This window comes from Zonotrichia leucophrys, chromosome 1, assembly GCF_028769735.1.
Source record: "Zonotrichia leucophrys gambelii isolate GWCS_2022_RI chromosome 1, RI_Zleu_2.0, whole genome shotgun sequence".
Lineage (NCBI taxonomy): Eukaryota > Metazoa > Chordata > Aves > Passeriformes > Passerellidae > Zonotrichia > Zonotrichia leucophrys.
The window spans coordinates 8,420,710-8,439,727 of NC_088169.1; the positions used below are offsets into that span (position 1 = coordinate 8,420,710).

The 19,018-nt window shown below is 39.9% G+C and overlaps 1 protein-coding gene across 1 annotated transcript in view; it reads left to right on the plus strand.

Moving 5' to 3' along the window:
• Positions 1-257: 257 nt before the first annotated feature.
• Positions 258-19,018, plus strand: part of MED14 (mediator complex subunit 14) — a 34,719-nt gene continuing 15,958 nt past the window's right edge. The window contains exons 1-15 of the mRNA XM_064706559.1: positions 258-595; positions 1,914-1,940; positions 6,262-6,367; positions 6,969-7,142; positions 7,565-7,694; positions 9,385-9,513; positions 9,892-9,999; positions 10,860-10,992; positions 11,520-11,670; positions 14,150-14,261; positions 14,870-14,995; positions 15,795-15,873; positions 17,445-17,604; positions 17,989-18,183; positions 18,723-18,857. Coding sequence (XP_064562629.1) covers positions 420-595; positions 1,914-1,940; positions 6,262-6,367; positions 6,969-7,142; positions 7,565-7,694; positions 9,385-9,513; positions 9,892-9,999; positions 10,860-10,992; positions 11,520-11,670; positions 14,150-14,261; positions 14,870-14,995; positions 15,795-15,873; positions 17,445-17,604; positions 17,989-18,183; positions 18,723-18,857 — 1,941 coding nt within the window. The 5' untranslated portion in view covers positions 258-419. The remainder of the gene's footprint in view (positions 596-1,913; positions 1,941-6,261; positions 6,368-6,968; positions 7,143-7,564; positions 7,695-9,384; positions 9,514-9,891; positions 10,000-10,859; positions 10,993-11,519; positions 11,671-14,149; positions 14,262-14,869; positions 14,996-15,794; positions 15,874-17,444; positions 17,605-17,988; positions 18,184-18,722; positions 18,858-19,018) is intronic.

Genomic DNA, 19,018 nt, shown 5'->3' on the forward strand with positions numbered 1-19,018 from the left:
AGACGGCGCACTGTGGTCCCTTCCAGCCTGACCCATCCCGGGATCGAGCGGTCCCGTGGCGCACGGGCAGCGCCATCCACATGTCCCGTCTGTGTGTCCCTCTGTCCATGCGTATCCCTGTGTCCGGTGTCCGTGTGTCCCGCCTGTGTCCGTGTGTCCCGCCTCCGTCCCCCCATCCCGCTGCCCCCGCCCCGCCCGCGCTTCCCGGAAAGGTTCCCCGTTCGCTTCCGGTTCCGTGCCCCATCATGGCGGCGGCCCCTGCGCCCGGCGGGCTCTGAGCGCTGCGGAGCCGCCCCGCTCCCGCCGCCCCTTCCCCGCTCCGTCCGTGCGGGGCGAGCCGGGCGCGGTGCCGGCGCCGCCGGGAGCCGTTCCCGGGCTGCCGCGCGGCTCCTGCCCGGGGCCGAGGCGCCGCCGCCGCCATGGCGCCGGTGCAGCTGGAGAGCGCCCAGCTGGTGCCGGCCGGCCCCGCGTCAGCCCCGGCCCCGCCGGCCCCCGGTGCCGTGACAGCCGCCGCCAGCCCCGGCTACCGCCTCAGCACCCTCATCGAGTTCCTCCTGCACCGCACCTACGCCGAGCTCACCGTGCTGGCCGACCTGTGAGTGCCGCGGATCGCTCCGTGCCCGGCTGGCCGTGCCGCCTCGCAGCATCCCGGGAGGATGCGGAGGCCTGGCCGGGATCCGTCCCGGAGCTCATCCGGGGCTGCAGTGGGGGGGAGGTGGCCGCGATTTCCCATTCATAAAATGGTTTGGTTTTGAAGGGACCATAAAGATCGCCCAGTTCCAGCCCCCTGCCATGGCAGGGACACCTTCCCCGAGCCCAGGTTGCTCAGAGCCCCATCCAACCTGGCCTTGAGCACTGCCGGGGATGGGGCATCCACAGCTTCTCTCGGCAGCCTGTGCCAGAGCCTCAGCAGCCGAACAGGGAAGAATTTTTTTCCTGATATCTAACCTAAACTTACTGTTTTTTCATTTGAACCCATTCCCCGTTGTCCTGCTCTCATAAATACCCTTGTCCATCCTCCCACCTGGGCAGATGCCTGTGCAGGCACGCTGGTCTCTGCATCAGGCTGTGTCCAGGGGCACAGTGAAAGTTGCTGAGTGTTCTGTCATGAACAGAGAAAATAACTCTGAGAAATGAGAGCAGCTGCAGATTGGCTGCTTAAATGCTTAAGTCTATCCCCAAGTTACTGCCAGAAAACCCCAAGTGGAGTGCTGGTACTGATATCAATGTGTGAAACTGGAATGTCTAAAACCGATATATTTTCAGATGCTGCAACTGCTTGACTTACCTCTGTAGTTTTTAAAATACCATTTGGTTATTTTTGGGAAATAAGTTATTTTCATTTACTTAATGATTTGCTATGCTGGCGTTGTTGCGTTTGAACTGGCAAAACAAAGGGATGGTTTTGGGCCAAGAAAAACTTGACTTAAAACATTTGGACTCTGAATAAACCTGTTTCCCCTCTTACTTTGTGGGGAAGCTGTGTGTTTCAAGAAGTGACATACAGAACAAATGGGAAAAGAGAGGTATAGCTATTGTGCAGTACCATGTCTGGTGAAAACAGAATTTTGCCTGGTGTGAGTTAAAGATTGTTCAAACTCTGGAAAGGATAAGGAATTTTAGAGTTTTAGTTTGCTTTGAAAAAACCTCCAAAATATCAGTCAAGAAGTCCTTCCTGTATGTTAATGGTGTGTGTATAGTAATTGATCTCAGCAGCCTTCATCAAACTTTTCAGTTAATTTGAGTAGTTCCAGTTTTTTAGTGACAGGTGACCCATGGTGCTATTTTTTATATACTTTGTAGCTGTGTAGAAGTTCCTGTAACTGAAGGTGTCTAACAAAATTTCTGTTTGTCTGGAATGCAATAGAATGATATATAATACATCTTCTTTTTTCCCCCTCTCTTTCATATAGATTACCGAGAAAGACTGATATGGAAAGGTGAGTTATGATAAGAGAATCTGTAATACATGTTAAAATATAGAACTTGTTTAGGATGTTAATATTGAAATACTGTTGCTTAAATAAAATCTTTTTCATGTAATTTTAGATTTTATGCAAGAAAATAAGCTTTGTCTGTCTTGCTGTCCCTACATAGTTTCAAGATTTTTCTCAGCATCCTGACAATATTGAGTTTTGTTGGTGTTTGGGTTTATAGATTTTTGGGGTTTTGTTTTGTTGCTGTTAAAGTAGGTGAACTGTTAAGAGTGTTTTTCTCTTCATGAATCTTGAAGCAATGAATTGACAGTAAAGCTGCAGTGAAAGGAAACTTTAGAATTTAAATAGATTTTAGTTAGTGTGATAAAGAAATGTTTTGTTCAGAAGAAACAGTTCAACAATGACAACAAGGTAAAAACCTCTTTTCTGCATTTTTCCATGTTATCTGGTCTTTCTTATCATGAACAGTTTTCTGCTCCTGTTCTGTGTGGTTTTGAAATGTGAAAATTATTAGAAAGCAAATGTAAGAGACCAGAACAACATCCTGCTGAGATGAAAAGAATCCATTTACTTTTCTGTTTCTCATAATAAATGTTATGAAACTTGTCAGAATATTGTTCCCTTTATTTGACATGTTAATTGACCTAAATTTCTTTACAGAGATGTAGGAGCTATGATATTTCTAAGAATCTTAATAAGAAATTCTGTGTACCAGGGTGATCATTAATTGTTATCTCAAACCTTCCCAAACTCTCATAACATGTGGAATTAATCCCATTTTCATGGAATCATAACCTGGAATGATTACTTGTACCCATTTTCCTTCTGCATAGTGTTTTATTAAGAGAAACAGTGTAGATTTTGATTTGGTTTAGTGTGAGTTTTTAATTATCACAGTATTTACTGAAGAAATTACTTCTGACCTGGGTCCAGAGCTCCCTTGTACTCATGGGCAGACTTTTCCCATCTAGATATTTAGCATTTTTAGGTAAAATTGGATTCTATTTTGTTGGGCAACAAAGGATATGGAGCAACAACTTAAATCTTACTGGATTAGAGAAAAGAAAATAAGACAACCTTCAATGTACAAAAAATGTCCTATGACTGAAATTGTCTTGAAATTAAATGTTCACATCCTTGTTGGCTTTAACTCAGAACTTCTCTTGGTGGAATGCATTTCCAGCTATTGGAGGAGCTCATCTGTAGGAATGTGGCTTAATTATCCATATTTTCTCTAGCTTTGAGACTCTGATGGATTCTCTAGTTGGGCTTCAAGCTCTGTTTCTTGGAGCTAGAGCCTGGTCACATGGCACATATACTTTGGTGAATATGGGATGGTGTTATCTCCAATAAAGTTCACAAAAAATATAAATTCTGTGTTACAATGCTTATTTAAAAGATGCTGGGACAAGAAAACCTGATGAGAAAATATGTGTCATGGTGCTTTTTTTTCAGGGTCATTTATTAGTTATCAATTGTAGGAATAAATAACTCTTACATGAACGTGGTTGGATTAAAAAAGCATTAGTACTGTGGTGGAAAATTAATAGTGCTGAGTTGTGGGGGAAATCCAGGGGCTTTCTTCTGGGTAATGGACTATTGTTACCTTTCTGTGGATGACCTACTTCAGTCTTTGACCATATCACTGTGTGTGTTTCTTTTCCTCATATCTAACTAGTTTTTCACTGGTTTAGTTTGTGGCTGTTGTACCTTGGCCTTTTGCACTTCTGAGAAGTGTCTGGTTCCATCTTCCCTGCAATATCCCTTTAGATACTTGAAGATGGCAGTAGGATCTTGACACAGCCTTTTCTTCCTAAGCAGGAGCAAATTCAGCTTCCCCAGCCCATCCTTGTATTCCACATGTTTTCTGGAAATGTAAATCCATCTTCTGATCTCCCATTGACCACAGAGCAGTTCATCCTGTAGAAGGCAATCTGTTGGTCAGGGGTGGTTTGCTCTTGGCAAATTTCTGATGGTTGTTTCCAGGTTAATTTCATGCTTGGTGTTTAGCAGGACATAGCTTAGAGAAAGATTTGTCCTATGAGATTTTTTCTGAACTGAACTTAGGCCAAGTGACCTATAGGTCCCAAGATCCTCCTTTGCCTTCTTGAAGAAGGACATGGTGCTTGGCTTTTTGCTGTCATCAAGACCTTTGATCACTGTGGGTTTTGAAAGTGATAGAGAGCATCTTTACAGTGGCATGGATCAGCTCCCTCAGAATCCTTGGATGCAGCCCATCTATCCAATGGACTTTTTTATGTCAAGCTTGCTTAAGTGGTCCTTAACTTGATTTAATTCCACTGTAGCTAATGCTTTACTCCCCAGACTCAGCCATTAGTCTGAAGGATCTTAAACCTGAGATCCAAATTTAGCAGTGAAGACCAAGGGTAAAAAATGCACTGAGCAACATGGTTGTTTGAAAGATTTTTAATCTTTGTTTCTTGTTCTTCTTTCCTTAAGTTTCATCTTCCTTGAATGTTAAATTTTGTGTAGCCCAGCATGAGGTTATGTACCTATAATGAAAGGCAGTGTAGCAAATTTGAAGGCCTTTATGTTTTATTAGAGAAGTAGATTCCCCATGCAGTTGTCATTCAGAGATGATGGAGGTGGTTCTGGAAGCAGGGTTCTGTCAAATCAAAGTAACAAGTCTTCTCTAACTTCATTTAAGTGGTATTAATGGAACAGTTACCAGAATACTCTGTCTAGATTTGTCAATCATTTTCATTATTAAATTGTTGTGCTTTTTGGGAGCTGGTTTTTTAAAATTTCTTTTCAGTCACAGAACATCAATTTGAATTTTTCCTTCTATTGTGCTGCTTTCACCGTAGATGTTTGACATAACTACTGGATTTTACCAACTTCTATGTAGAGTTCATCTTAGAGATTAGATTGCTGGCTTTCTAAAGTCTCACTGTAGTCATCTTTCAAATCTCATAAAGTTTTCCTGAATCTTTCAAAATTCTCAACATGTTGTTTTCATAGTGTGGTTACTGTTAGAGTACTGTGTACGTATAACAGCTTGTCCACCACTTTAAATCTTAATATCAGGCTGAATGCCATTCCAAAACATGTGCTCTAGAACACAGAGGCATTACTGGCTTAATGCCCAAGTTCTTGGATGAGGTTCACAGTATGTAATGGAAGAAACAGGACCAGATGGTATTAGTTGTGCTTCTGGCCTTACATGTTCATCTGCTACACGCAGATAATGCTTGCACAGAAGAGTTAACCTCATTACAACCAGCCCTCTCAGCAGAATCAGGCTCTTTTTGTGTTATGAGTTTGTGTTTTACAGATTGGGATCAGAAGGAGATGCAGCTTCTGTTTGGTAGAGGCCAATATCTTATGCACTAATTAATGTTCTTTTTGTCCAAACGCTTCTGTTACTTCAGAAAACCATATCAGGAAAACAGCTTAGGTTTGGGGTTTTTTCCACACTAAGTAGAAAACCATGGTGAAATTAGTAAATTGAACACGTAGAAGGAGGGGACAACCTCTATAAAGTGTTGATGAAGTGGTATTTCAGAGTGCATGGTGTTACAGATGTACACGGTAGATCTGTGTCTTGTCTGATGCATCTCCAGTGTAGATCTGTAATAAAGCATGAAAATCTGCCTATGCCCCTATTGCATTCTCTTTTACAAAAAATAGCTCTGAAGGCATGCAGACATACACTCCTTCATTTTGACTGTCTTGTACAAAAATGGTGGGAGGAATATTGAGAGTCAGGAAGTTCTTACATTAATTTCTTTGCAAGCCAGGAATGGAAAGCAAAGTTAAAGGATGGGGTTTTTGTGGTCTTCCCCCCACCACCCTATTTCCATATTGTAGCCTACTGTGTAAAGATATTGTAAAAATGCTAGAATTTTGTTTAGTATATTATTTATTTATTTATTTATCTATCTATTTCTATTGAATATAAGTGTATTGTTACTGTCAGGTCCTGTAATCCTTGGGTATGTTGCCTACTTTAAACTTAACCTTAAGCCTTGGGGAAATCCTATAAAAGCTGTAAAGATAATTCAGTTGAGCTCACTATGGAATTGTTTCTCTTACAGTCAGTAATTAATTCCTATTAATATGCTTTTTGTTTCGCCAGACAGTCATGATTTGTTAGAATCCATGTATGTTGTTAAGTATTCAAAACAGAGACTTTTTTCCCCCTATGCTCTTAATCAAACAAGCCACTGCATATTACTGATGCCTGCATTAACACAATTAAAAGATATCATTACAGCTTTTTTTTTTAAATTGCCACACAGTTAAATTACAGCTTTATTATATGTCTGAACACTGGCCTAATGTGCCATTTATTTTTTTCCAGAAAAATAGAGATAGTGCAGTTTGCAAGTCGCACTCGTCAGCTGTTTGTTCGTTTGTTAGCCTTGGTCAAGTGGGCTAATAATGCTGGGAAGGTGGAAAAGTGTGCGGTAAGTTAGACACAGTCTGGCATGAAAAAGGCTCTGGGGGATATTGCTGCACCCTGACTTCTTCTTACTACTAAATTTGAAAAAATATTCCTGTTTAGAAATTGTATAATCTTGTTATTTAACAGTTCATTTTCCCAAAAACTCATCAGTGGCATAAAATGAAAGGCTTGTCTGCACATAGTGTCAGAAACTATTTGGGTAAAGATAACCCAATTAAGGACAGGGAAGATGGTGATCTGAGTGTGTTAGTTCTTATTATCACTTTCATCCTGATCTTGGATAAATAAGAATAAAGTCCAGAATGTTGAAGAAAAACAAGCCTCTACTGATTACAAACAAGTATGGTTGCATTCCAGTAGCAATCAGCAGATAAAGAACTGGGTGCTGTACAGATCCCCCACAGCAGCAGGAAAGGCATGTGGGTTGAAAGTGTCCTTGCATGTGAATGTAAGCAGTGGCCAGAATATTCATTCTTTCTTTGTTTTGTAAATGCAGTTACTTGAATTGGAAGTAACAGATAAACTAAATATAAAGGGCCATTGATTTGTGCATTTTTTTAATTTGCTTCTTTTTTTTTTTTTTAATTCCTTGTCCTCTACAGATGATATCCAGTTTCTTAGATCAGCAAGCCATCCTGTTTGTGGACACTGCAGATCGTCTGGCATCGCTGGCTCGAGATGCTTTGGTTCATGCCCGGCTGCCCAGCTTTGCCATCCCGTATGCAATTGATGTTCTGACAACTGGATCCTACCCTCGGCTGCCCACCTGCATTAGGGTGAGGAGCTGCCCTGCCTGGGGGGTGTGGGAATCCCCTGCATGGTATCAAATGCACAGTAATCAAACTAATTGGCCGTGTGCAGATGGAGCTGTAGCTCAATACAGGCCCAGTGCCAAGGCTCTGCAGTGTCAGTTTCTCATGCAGAACACTTCCTGTTTGAGCAAGTTATGCTTTCCCAGTAAAGCATTCCCTCCATTTATTTAGTTCCGCCAAATTTAGTGATTTTATTCAGTGGGCAGTCTTGGGTGAAATGTAATCAGCTAGAAAGCAAATCTGAGTGCAAGATATAAACTTCACTGGGCAATGGCCTGTAGTATTTATATTTTCAGACTTCTGGTCTGGCTGGTTTTCACAATTGCTGCTATCAATCTGTTATACTTGTTTGAGATACATAGACTTGCTTGTCTTTATTGTAACAGGATAAAATAATCCCTCCTGACCCAATAACAAAGAGTGAGAAGCAAACTACACTTCATCAGCTAAACCAGATCCTTCGCCATCGACTCGTGACTACAGATCTCCCTCCACAGCTGGCAAATCTTACAGTAGGTAAGAACTGCAATTATTTCTTGAAGGATACATTATTGCAGGCTGATATAAAAGTGCTGTTTTAACACTAAAGCAAAGCTAAATGATAGCTTAATTGAGACCATTACAGAGCTTCATCTGTTAATACTGGGATCCTGTCTCTTATGACATCAAAACATGTGGTTTTCCCCCTGTTTGAAAAATGAGAGCACTGATAAAATTGCTGAAATATTATTTATTTTCAGGAAGAAATCCTGTGCAGGTAATGCCAAAAAGTTTTAGACATTGTCTTGCTCTTTCAGTAAATGTTCTGTGAAAGTCTTTGGGCTACTTCATCTTAATTAAATTTTATAATTAGTTAAACTGTTAGGTCTTACTGCAGAAACTCTTTGAACTTGAGTTTAAACAAGTCACTCAGTGTTGCTTTTTTAAGCTGTTTTTATATTCATGTTCAGGCACAGAATTTATTCATATTTATGCATCCCTTTTGTTCAGTGGCTCACCACAGTGCAGATCTCTTAAACTGTTTTGGGATCTGTTTTCATTTAGCACAAACATTAAGACAGCCTTTTGTACAGGTAGGATGGCTATAAACTGGGCCAGGTTATTGCAGATCCACAGAGAACAGGGTGGGAATGGACCTAGTCCATGCTTTTAACCAAGACAAGGTTAGCCATTTGTAAACCATTCCCCACAGACCTAGATCAAAGATGTTCCTGAAGAATCTTAGTGCTAGTTTTCTCTAGTCCCTGTGTGAGTGCTTGCAGTATCAATATTAGAGGTATTTTTGTCTAATGGAAGTATATATGAATGATATATGAATAATATGTCTGAGCTTTAAAAGTTTTCAGTCAACTAAACATTTCAATGACTACTAATTTCTGGTTTAGAGTGTGATTTGTTTTAAGAGTGTGCCTGGGGTGCTCTTGAAAATGAAATTTCCTGAGTTAAATGTTTTGCAGGAATATTGCTAAACGTCTTTAATTGTAAAGGTATATAACATAGTTTGTTAAATGATTGAGAAGGTTGACCTGAATGTCAGAGTAAAGACTTGTACTTACTTGTTTGCTTTGCCTCTCATTCTTTTTATGACCTTGCTTGCATAGTTTTAAAGTCCTTGCTCCCAATTTGTGAAACAGATGGCAGTTCACAGGTGTGAGGATGCACTTGTCAATTAGATAAATAATGTGCATAAACTTTGCTTGTTGTGTATATTTAAATTATGCAAAAGATTATCTTCCTCTCATGAAAATGGATTTAAAATATTCTAATATTAAATAATGCTTTGCAGTGAGATGTGTTTTCAGGGCTGGATTTCAGCCTGGGCTGAGATCCATGTTCTGAATGTCATTTGAGTATTGCTGAAAGCATTCATTGTTGATAGTAGCAAAGAATAGGAATATTTCAGCCAGATGTTTTGTTTGTCAGGCTGGTAGTCAGCTCAGTGTTACTCTGTATTACAGAAGCACAAGTGTTAACAAGTGATCAGATTTAACAAGTTAACCTCAGGACAGTTTGTACATCTCTCTATGCTGCTTATTGACATTGGGTCTGTTGCAGACTGTAAAATGTTCACAGTTGCACGGAAACATAAGCAACAGAGCAGAAATGATAGGGAAGTAATCCATTATGAGTGCCAGGAGCTACCACACTGTTATTTTTCAGGCATCTTAGAAGGCTGAGTGAAATAAAACATTCTTGTCTTCCTCAGCCAATGGCCGTGTGAAGTTCCGAGTTGAGGGTGAGTTTGAGGCCACCTTGACAGTGATGGGTGATGACCCTGACATCCCCTGGCGCCTTCTCAAGCTGGAAATTTTGGTTGAAGACAAGGAAACTGGTGGTAAAGAAAAAATTCAACCTTTACACTTTGTTTTTAACATGATATTAATGTCTGACACTGTATAAGTCTTGTTTATGCTGGGTTTTCTCCATATCACCACTTAAGAGAATGAAGTTATATGTACTTGTCCTGTTTCAACTTTGCTTTATAGGCACTTAATACCTTAACAAAGCTATACAGTGACAGTGTAGTAAAATGACTGAGTAAACCAAGAATTTCCAGAGTAAACCAAGAATTTTGTTGTTTTATTGTAATACCTGGTATGGAAATTTCTCGGTACAGTTGTATCTTTTTTATTTTTAATTTATCAACTTACTGAATTAATTTAAATACCTACTTTCCTGATGGTTAACATGACTTATTTTTCATTTGCTAAAGATGGTCGAGCCTTGGTTCACAGCATGCAGATCAACTTCATCCATCAGTTGGTCCAGTCCAGGCTGTTTGCTGATGAGAAGCCCCTCCAGGACATGTACAACTGCCTACGTATCCTTCTGAAAGGGGCTTCTGAGTTAGGGGTCTAGGGCAGCCTTGCTCTTGTTAGCTGCAAGTCAGGAGAGATGGATTCCCTGCTAAGCTTGGGGAAAATGTCTGGGCATGAAGTTATGGTGGCCTTGAAGTAAAGGATGGCCTTGGAAGCAGTAATTCTCAGGTGCACATCAAATTTAATTCTACACACTAAATCAGCAAAGGTGAGGGTGAAATATTCAAGGCAGCAGGCTGTGAGGTAAGTCAGTGCAGCAGCAGCAGGTAATTTTGGAGATGAACTACAGAGCTGACATGGAAGTTCTGGGAGCTGGCAGTTCTTGCTACCAAGAACAGCAGTAAAGTGCAGTTGATGAGGGTGTGTTAACTCTGTTGTATCTGTGTGAATAATGAGAGGAGATACAGGATGTGCAGTGATTTTCCACTTGGAAAGGGCAGATTGCTCGACAGTGTGAAATGGATTTCAGTGAAAGTCTGTCTGCAAAAAGAGTCATATTTTTTTAGGGTGACCATGGGAGTTGGGGTTAGTGGTAACTATAGGGTGAGTGGAATTTCTTTGTTAGTAATCATCTTTTCAGTAAAAGGTGATGACAGCCAGAAATTTGTAAAACTGGGCTGTGACTGTCTTGTCTATCAACCTGTGCTAGGTTAGAGTTTAGAAAAAACCACAGAAATAAACCCCTTTGAGAAATACTTGGTGCTGTTTATCTGTCTGTATCTCTGGATTAGTACATTGCATGTTTTCAGACAGCATCTTATGTGCCTTAGATGACAAAAGGGTTAATGCAGTCTACAGAAACAACTTTGTGTAGTACAGAGACTTCCTGGGCATCTTATATTTCCTTAGCTGCATGCATTAGACTCCTTCTGCCTGGCTCTGCAGCTGGAAGTCCTGCATTCCCAAACACTGATGCTGATCCGAGAGCGCTGGGGTGACCTCGTGCAAGTGGAGCGCTACCATGCAGGGAAATGTCTCTCACTCTCTGTTTGGAAGTAAGTTCATTTCAAAAGGATTGTTCACAAACAATGAAATAACAGGAGGGATTGTATTTACCAAGCTTGAGCCATAATTTTCAGAATTGTACTTTCTTTTTGATGTGAGACTCCTAAATTCTTGTAATTAAATACTTAACATGTGTTACATGATTTGCACATTAATGTACAGAAGAGCAATGGATGCAGTTATAAATGAGTTTGTATTTACACAGATATCTAAAAATTGATTAGATCTCTGTCAGACTTCTACTGTATTTATTGCTTGACTTGCACTAGATAAAATTTTAAAAAGCAATCTGAGTACTCTTCTGATTGTGTTAAATTTGCAGTAACCTAAAATTCTTCATGTAGTTACAGTTTACCAACAGTTCAGCTTTAAGATGTCATCTGAAACAAATGCCTTTTTCAGTTCAGCTGGCATAATGTTGTTTTTAACCAGAGCACACAGAATCAAGGTTTAGCTACTGAAAAACATATTTTCTGTTCTTCCAGTTGCATGGTTTAATTATTCTATTTATTTTAAGTCAACAGGTACTTGGCAGGAAAACAGGGACTGCATCTGTCCATAAGGTCACTATAAAAATTGATGAAACTGATGTCTCAAAACCCTTACAAATATCTCATGAGCCTCCACTGCCAGCCTGTGATTCCAAACTGATGGAAAGAGCCATGAAGGTAAAGGTTTGCTTTGCAGGAGACATCTAATATTGTGACTCAAAAATTCAAGTGCTTTACACTGTCAGTGTGTTTAACTTTGATTCGTTTTAAGGAGCTGTTTCTAAGATTTCTAGTAAGCAGTTACTTTAGGTTGTGTAATGTTTATGTGAGGACTTCCAATTGTTATTACAATTTATTTGCCTTGACTTAATCTTAGAAATTGCACCTACTTCACAGTGCATTGTACCACTTGTGAGATGGAATGCTGAAGCTAGGGGGAAACAACAGCAACATATCAGTTGTTATTAGGGTTTGGCTTGAAATGCTTTATAGAGACACAGCTCTTCCCTTTCCTGTCTTGGAGCTCCTCTGAAAATCAGCTTCTCCTTATCACTGGAGTTGGCTACCTAGCAGTGCTATGCACTTTAGAAAATCTTACATTATGATTTGGAAATCTTGTGCTGAAGAGCTCATGTGGTTTGTTTGTTACAAGTGTAAGGTGAAACTTGGTTTTACATTATCACTAACCAGATTATATCCTGTAGTTTATCTGAATGTTCAAATTCCTGTATTTTAAAGGTGGGATTGTTGCAATGATCCAAAATGAGTAACTGCAGTTAACTTCCTACTTGAATCATGCTTCACTGGGGATAATTCTAGATCTTGGTTAAAGATAGTTAAGAAAAGCTGCATTTGGGTGTTTAATAAATCCTCTGTAAGTCCCTCAGCAAATGTGGCTGTGATACATCAGGATGTCTGTTTGTCATTATTTCTTTGGGTTTAGGAGAGTTAGTAAAGTGGAGTGAATGGTTTAGTCTTCACACTTTCAGTACAGTTTTTCCACTGGGAGAAGCTCCCCAGCTCAGATCTTTCTCCTCTCTCTACCTACTGATGGTATCCTCCCCCTCCTGTACATACTTTGTGTTTCAGCCTCTTGGCCCATCATGTTACCAATGCTGACAGACAAGTCTGCATGGTGAATGTCAAGAACTACCAAGGTTTCAGCTACAGGGGGATGTGGGAAACCAAGTGAAGCATGGTAGCCTTCTACTCTCCTTCTAGAGTAGAAATTCTACTGTTAGTATAGTAAATATATACTACAATTACTAATTTAGCTGCTAAATATAGAATTGATTTAGTGAAGGTGCTGTATTTATGTGTAATTTTAAGAATGTACTCTTTATTTTCAGCATCTGCTGAAGATCCCCTGGAGCTGACACAGTCTAAGCTCACTGAATCAAGTCTGCAGCCTGTAAATTAAGATATGAGGCCACTGTAAATTTGAGATGTATCAAAGTTAATGCTGTCCCCCTTTATGAGGACTTGCTTAGAAACATTATCAGCTGTGGTAAATACAGTGCTGTTGTAGTGTTTGAGTAATGATCTCAGCTGTAATGACGTAGATGGCACACTGGGTTTCTGTTTGTTTAAGATATTGTATAAAACAGTGGCACAAACAAACATGTTTATCTGAGCAGGTTGTTCTGCATTAACCTACTGAAAATTGGATGGAGCTATAGAACATGTAATTACTTAGAGGGGGAGATTTAACCCATTGCAGCTGCTGAGGTGAAATGTTGTAGTGGATAAAGACATGATTTTTAAGGCCTTGTCTTGCAAAGCTTGTCTTTAGGGGAAGGTCATTCTGGTATGCAAAAGCTTGCACCAAATATATAATTCTCTTCTGCATTTATCTCCTACACTAGAATACAATTTGAGTTTAATTCAGCTTGAACAGCTTTCAAAGCAATGTCAGATTACCTAGAAAAAAGGTTTTGCTGTAATCTGGAGCTTTGCTTATGCAAAATACATGAATAATGTGACTGGAATGTGAATGAATGTGATTGCAAATGCTTTAATTTAGATTGTACAAGTAAGTTACAGTGAATATAAGTGGTGGCATGAGCTTCAACATTCATGTTGATGATTCTGGCAGTGCAACAGAATGTAGATGCAAGCCCCTAGATCCTTCTGTGTTCAGTAGGATTAGCCATACTCAGTGTCTGTCACTGCACTGTTACCCTGTTAAACTTGTTGGATTTCATGTTACAGCTGCATGTGTGTTTGTGTAGAGGCAACCATATCCTAATGAAGTGTTGCTTTGGGGTGTTTTGTGTTTGGAGTCTTTTTTGGTTTAGCTTAAGCTAGTTACCATGGCTGAGAAAAAAAGCTAAGCTGAAAATGGACCAACCTTGGTCCAGAACAAGTAGGTCTGCACAGGGAATGGCAACAGCATAATTTGTGAACTGTCTTTTATACTTTCTTTTAATCTTAGCTCAAAACTCCTCCCACTGCCTGCACAGACAGAATCTCATGGTAGCTGGTTGTATTTTACAGTGCTCCAAATCCTTGAGTTAATAGTCAGCATGGCTCACCACAGTTCTAAGCAAATTATTTCTGAAGTGATTGTTTCATTAAGTACCTTTGTTCCAGTGTGCTAATGCAGAAAGTCTACACATCAAATATGAGCTTACTCAAGTATTTTTCTTTTTTACAGATTGACCACCTATCAATAGAAAAACTCCTAATAGACAGTGTCCATGCAAGATCTCATCAAAAACTCCAGGAGCTGAAAGCCATTCTTAAGAGCTACAATGTTAATGACAATTGTAGGTGTTTTCTGATGAAGTTTTCTAGTTAATTTCCAGTTGTGTCTATGGATGGTTTCCTTTTCTCTCGATGTTTCTTGTTTTCATTAATTTAAATTTTAAAAAATCAAGGGGAATGTGTTCAAAAGTAACAAAACTTAGCTTTGAGTTATTCTGCATTGATAATTGTAAAATACCCATACATCTAAATGCAGTATAATAAATGAAGCTGGTAGAATATTGTAGTCTGGCTTGAAGGGTTAAAATTTGCTTACTGTAAAAGTTGTTTTTGTTCAGAATTGAAAGCAAATTTTTAAACTAGTTTTGGATGAGACTTTCCTTAAACTGATATTGAAACTTTTGGGATTTAGATTGATAATTGTGAAGCAGTGAGTTAAAGGATATTTGAGGATTAATAATCTTCAATTTTGGTCTGCCTTTTCTCATTGGTTTGTCACTGTTTTCACAGAGAAATTCTTATATTCAGATTCCTCTCTATGTCAACACTATAATAATGTGCAAGTAAAGTTTGTTTCTCTAAAAACATACAGGGTTTTTGATTATAATTGGCTAAGTTTTAATATAAGTTTGAATTTTGAGTGAAATTATTAACACCATTTTTTGTTTAGCGTTCATTGAGACGGCTCTCCCAACTCTTGTAATTCCAATTTTGGAACCATGTGGTCGATCAGAGTGCCTGCATGTATTTGTTGATCTCCACTCTGGAATGTTCCAGCTGATGCTGTATGGTGTTGGTAAGTTGGCACAAAACCAGGAGATATTTCATATCTTGCAAGAATCCTGCGCTATGAGGTAATTTTGTGGGAGCAATTCTGTCAGATCTGCAAAGCTTTGTGAGCAAATGAACCCCACACTTGGTTCAAAATCTAGGTATTGGAGTTTGAGGAATAGAAAAGAGGATCTTAGTGCTTAAGTGTCACAGTTCAGTGACACTTAAAGATTGCTTTAAGAGGACAACAGATAATTATTGCTGGGGGTCAATGCACTTTATATTCTTTATGACTCATGATTCCTGGCTTGTGCTGGTAATGGATGGGGTCATTTCATGTGGACCTGAGTGACAATTCTATGATGTGACCTTATACAGTTTGAGTTACTTCTGTTTAAGCCATAGCTTCAGGTTTCATGTTGCTTAAGAAAAGAAAGGAAGTTCTTTTAGTTTATTTGGTTAATAACATCCTGCTGTGGTCTTATAAGCTTTATAATCATCTGCTGGTACAAGGGACAACAGTTTCAAGTTGCATCAGAAGTTTAATCTCAATATGAGAAAGCAATTCTTTACATAGAAATCAAACAACCCCCTGAGAGTTTTGGTGGAGTCTGTATCACTGGGAGATGTTCAAGATGCAGTTAGATCATCTCATCTCTGCTCTCTTCCCCACAAAAGATTGGACCAGAAGGTCCCCCTTGAAGCCTGAACCTGGGCTGTTACATGTTTATGAGATCAGTTAGATGAGACGCTTTCTGTGAGAGTTTGAAGTTTTGTTTGAAGGACTGATGCTAAGACCGTTCTCCCACCTGATGTTCTTGCAGATCAGCTGACTCTTGATGACATAGAGAAGTCTGTTAATGATGATATGAAGCGAATCATTCCTTGGCTTCAGCAGCTCAAGTGAGTGACTTGTACAATTCCCTTTGTTTGCATGGAATGAATCACCACATTTGTATTCTGGATGAGGACACTTGCATGGCTTTGAGTTGTACCACACTAGGAGTTACACTTTCTCACTATTGTAAGCAACCTTGAGTATTTGTCATCTCTTCTAAGCAGTGAAGGAAGGTCTGGTTTTATTTGGAATTCATTCCATAGCCCTGCTTTAATTTTCCCCCTTACAGGTAGCCTCATGCATTGCTATATGCACACTTTGCTTGAAGTCTTTTCACTTTGAAGTAGCAGACCACTTGCTTCCTGAGAATCTCTTTTTCTCTTCATGTTCATCTTCTATGTCCTTTATTCCACTGTTTCTACAGCTGAACTCTGCTTGTTTCTCACCAAGAATGATCTCACTTCTCACAATACAGAGGAAAAACCAGGAAGTGGCCTAGGATGATTTAAATAATACCTATTTATCTTCTTGCACTTCAGCCCTTGCTGGTTTAAGTCTCTAATCTTCCTTCCATAAAGCCCTGAGATATAAGCACAAGATACATTTGGCTCCCATAAGAGGTTGTAGCAAATAATGCAAACACAGTTTGCATCTGCATGAGAACTGAGTTCCACCTGCTCTGTCTTTTGGAAATTCCCAGTGCTCTGAGTTAATTGCAGGGTGAAATCTCTATTTGAGGAATTCTGCTTCTAAAACAAGCTTGATGATGCATGAAGCACTGGCACCCTGGAGAAACTAATCAACCTCCCTTTGTTATAAATAATGTACTTGAGATAATGGCTTGGGTAGTGCTGCAGTTTCTGAGCAAGCTCAGCAGTCCACAGAATATCTTTTAGGGCAGCTGTATCTGACATGTATCTGTGACAATAAATGTGGTGTATTGTGATGGAGAGGTGCTGAGCACCCACACTTCCCACTGCTGTTGTCAGTGGAAGTTTAATGAATACCCAAGCCATGCATTTCTGAGCCCTTTCAAGCCTAGCTGGTCTCCCTGGCCTTGCCACTATAGGCAAAATCCATTGGAGTAGGACAAAGTTTAATTCCAAACATGAGAATAAATTTGGTGTCTTCATCTCCAAACTTATTCAGGTGAATGAGTTTGTTTATAACATAGCTCAGAGTGACATCCAGCTTCAGTAACTTTCTTTTACTGTATTGCTTAGCAGCATATGGGAGCAAAGATTTTCCTTTCTATACCAAAATGTAATTGAAGATTCCAGATTGTCAGATGACTGCAATCTGCATGGTTTTTTTAATGTTTTCCTTCTGTGTTTTATAATGTTTGTAATTTCATGTTGTAGTATATAAAAATTTATTCAGCAAATGATTTCAGGGCTTTTCTTCTTGAACTAACAGCTGTCTGTTAAGCTGAAGACAAGATGTAAAGACAGTGATAAGAAAATATAAAGTAATGAAATTTTCTACGTGATTTTTCTTTATTTAACTTGTGCTTCAGTGATAGATGTTGGCTTAGAATATGACTGACTCCTAATTTGACACTAATGCTCTAATACACTGCAGTGTATTAGAATCATGAAACCATCTCAGGGTACTAATACCTTTATTTCCATGCAAGGTTCTGGCTTGGACAGCAGCGCTGCAAACAGTCTATAAAACATCTGCCTACAGTGAGCAGTGAAACTCTTCAGCTAGCTAATTATGCCAGCCACCCAGTGGGAAACCTTTCCAAACACAAACTGTTCATCAAACTCACTCGCCTTCCCCAGTACTACATTGTAAGTAACTGAAAAGTGCTTCTGTCTTTTGCTTCCTGTCATGGATATCCCAGGCAGTCTGTTGTACTGTTAACTCTTAACATTAGCAGCCAAGTGGTTGATGTAATGCTTAATTCTCTCCTCCCGCTCCCTTCTCCTGTGAGTTTGTTAAGCACTCGGGTTCACAGAGAAGAAGGCAAATACAGATTTATTAGTCAGCAACCTTCCCATTCTCTGTGTTTCCTGGAAGGTTTGGTCTTTCTTCTCTTCTTGGTTACCTTTCCTAGCCATAGTAATAATACATTGAAAAAACAAATGTCTGTTCTTTGAAGAGGAAAGGATAGGAACTGAATTAGACTTACTCATAGCTTGAGAACCTTCTCGATTTGTTTTGTTTAAATACAGGTTGTAGAAATGTTCGATGTTCCTGGTAACCCCACAGAGCTAGAGTACAAGTACCATTTTCTGTCTGTGAGCTATGCTGAAGGAGATGACAGCCCTGCCACTGCAGTTTTACTACAGCAGTTCAAACCAAACATTGAAGAGTTGGTACTGGACACAAAAAGTGGCAAACAAATGAAAAGTGGTGTCAAGCGCAAGGTACGTGTTCCAAAAGCCACGGGGGTGGTTACAGAGCATGAAAGCTCAACACAGGTTCTGAGCATCAATGCCAGCTCCAGTAGCCATGTTTCCAGTGTTTATATGACTGACATCTTACTTTGGACTGCTTCCCTAGGGAGATGCTGGGAAAGTGTTTTGTAACAGTTGTCCTTCAGTTCATGCCAGGCCTGCTCTGCTGCTCTCAGAGCCAAGGCAGAGCTCTGTGCAGAGGAGTGTGTGTATATTGTAGCGTGCTGCTATCTGGGTGATACACTTTGGGCCATGTGTGGATTTTGAAGGACTTGCAGGGGCTGATAAGAGTTATTTCTTGGGGCCAGGCTGACATGGCTCAGTGATCTACAAGTACTGTTTTAAGGACAGGCTTTAACTGAATTGTTTCAGTCCTGAAGTGGATCCTTCCAGGAGTTTGTGCTTAGGGTGTGATTCATTTAACACTTAGATGAATGAGGTTATTCTCTGACATATCTTCAGTGTTTACTCCAAATATACAAGTACATTGGTCTTTATTTTAATTCTAGTTATCTGGAGATCCATGTTCCATAGAACCCAAGAAGCCAAAACGGTCGGGAGAAATGTGTGCCTTCAATAAAGTGCTAGCTCATATTGTAGCCATGTGTGATACAAATATGCCCTTTATAGGGCTTCGGATAGAGGTAGGTATTAAAAAATTTTTTTTTCCTTCTTCCCCTCCCCTGCTGCTGATTCTGGTGTCTAGATGTGACTCTTGTGGTCATGTGCTCACTCTGGAGTTCCCCTGCCAGCTGAGCCCCGGTGACTCAGTCTTCTGCACTGTGTTGCTCTAGTCTGAGTTGTT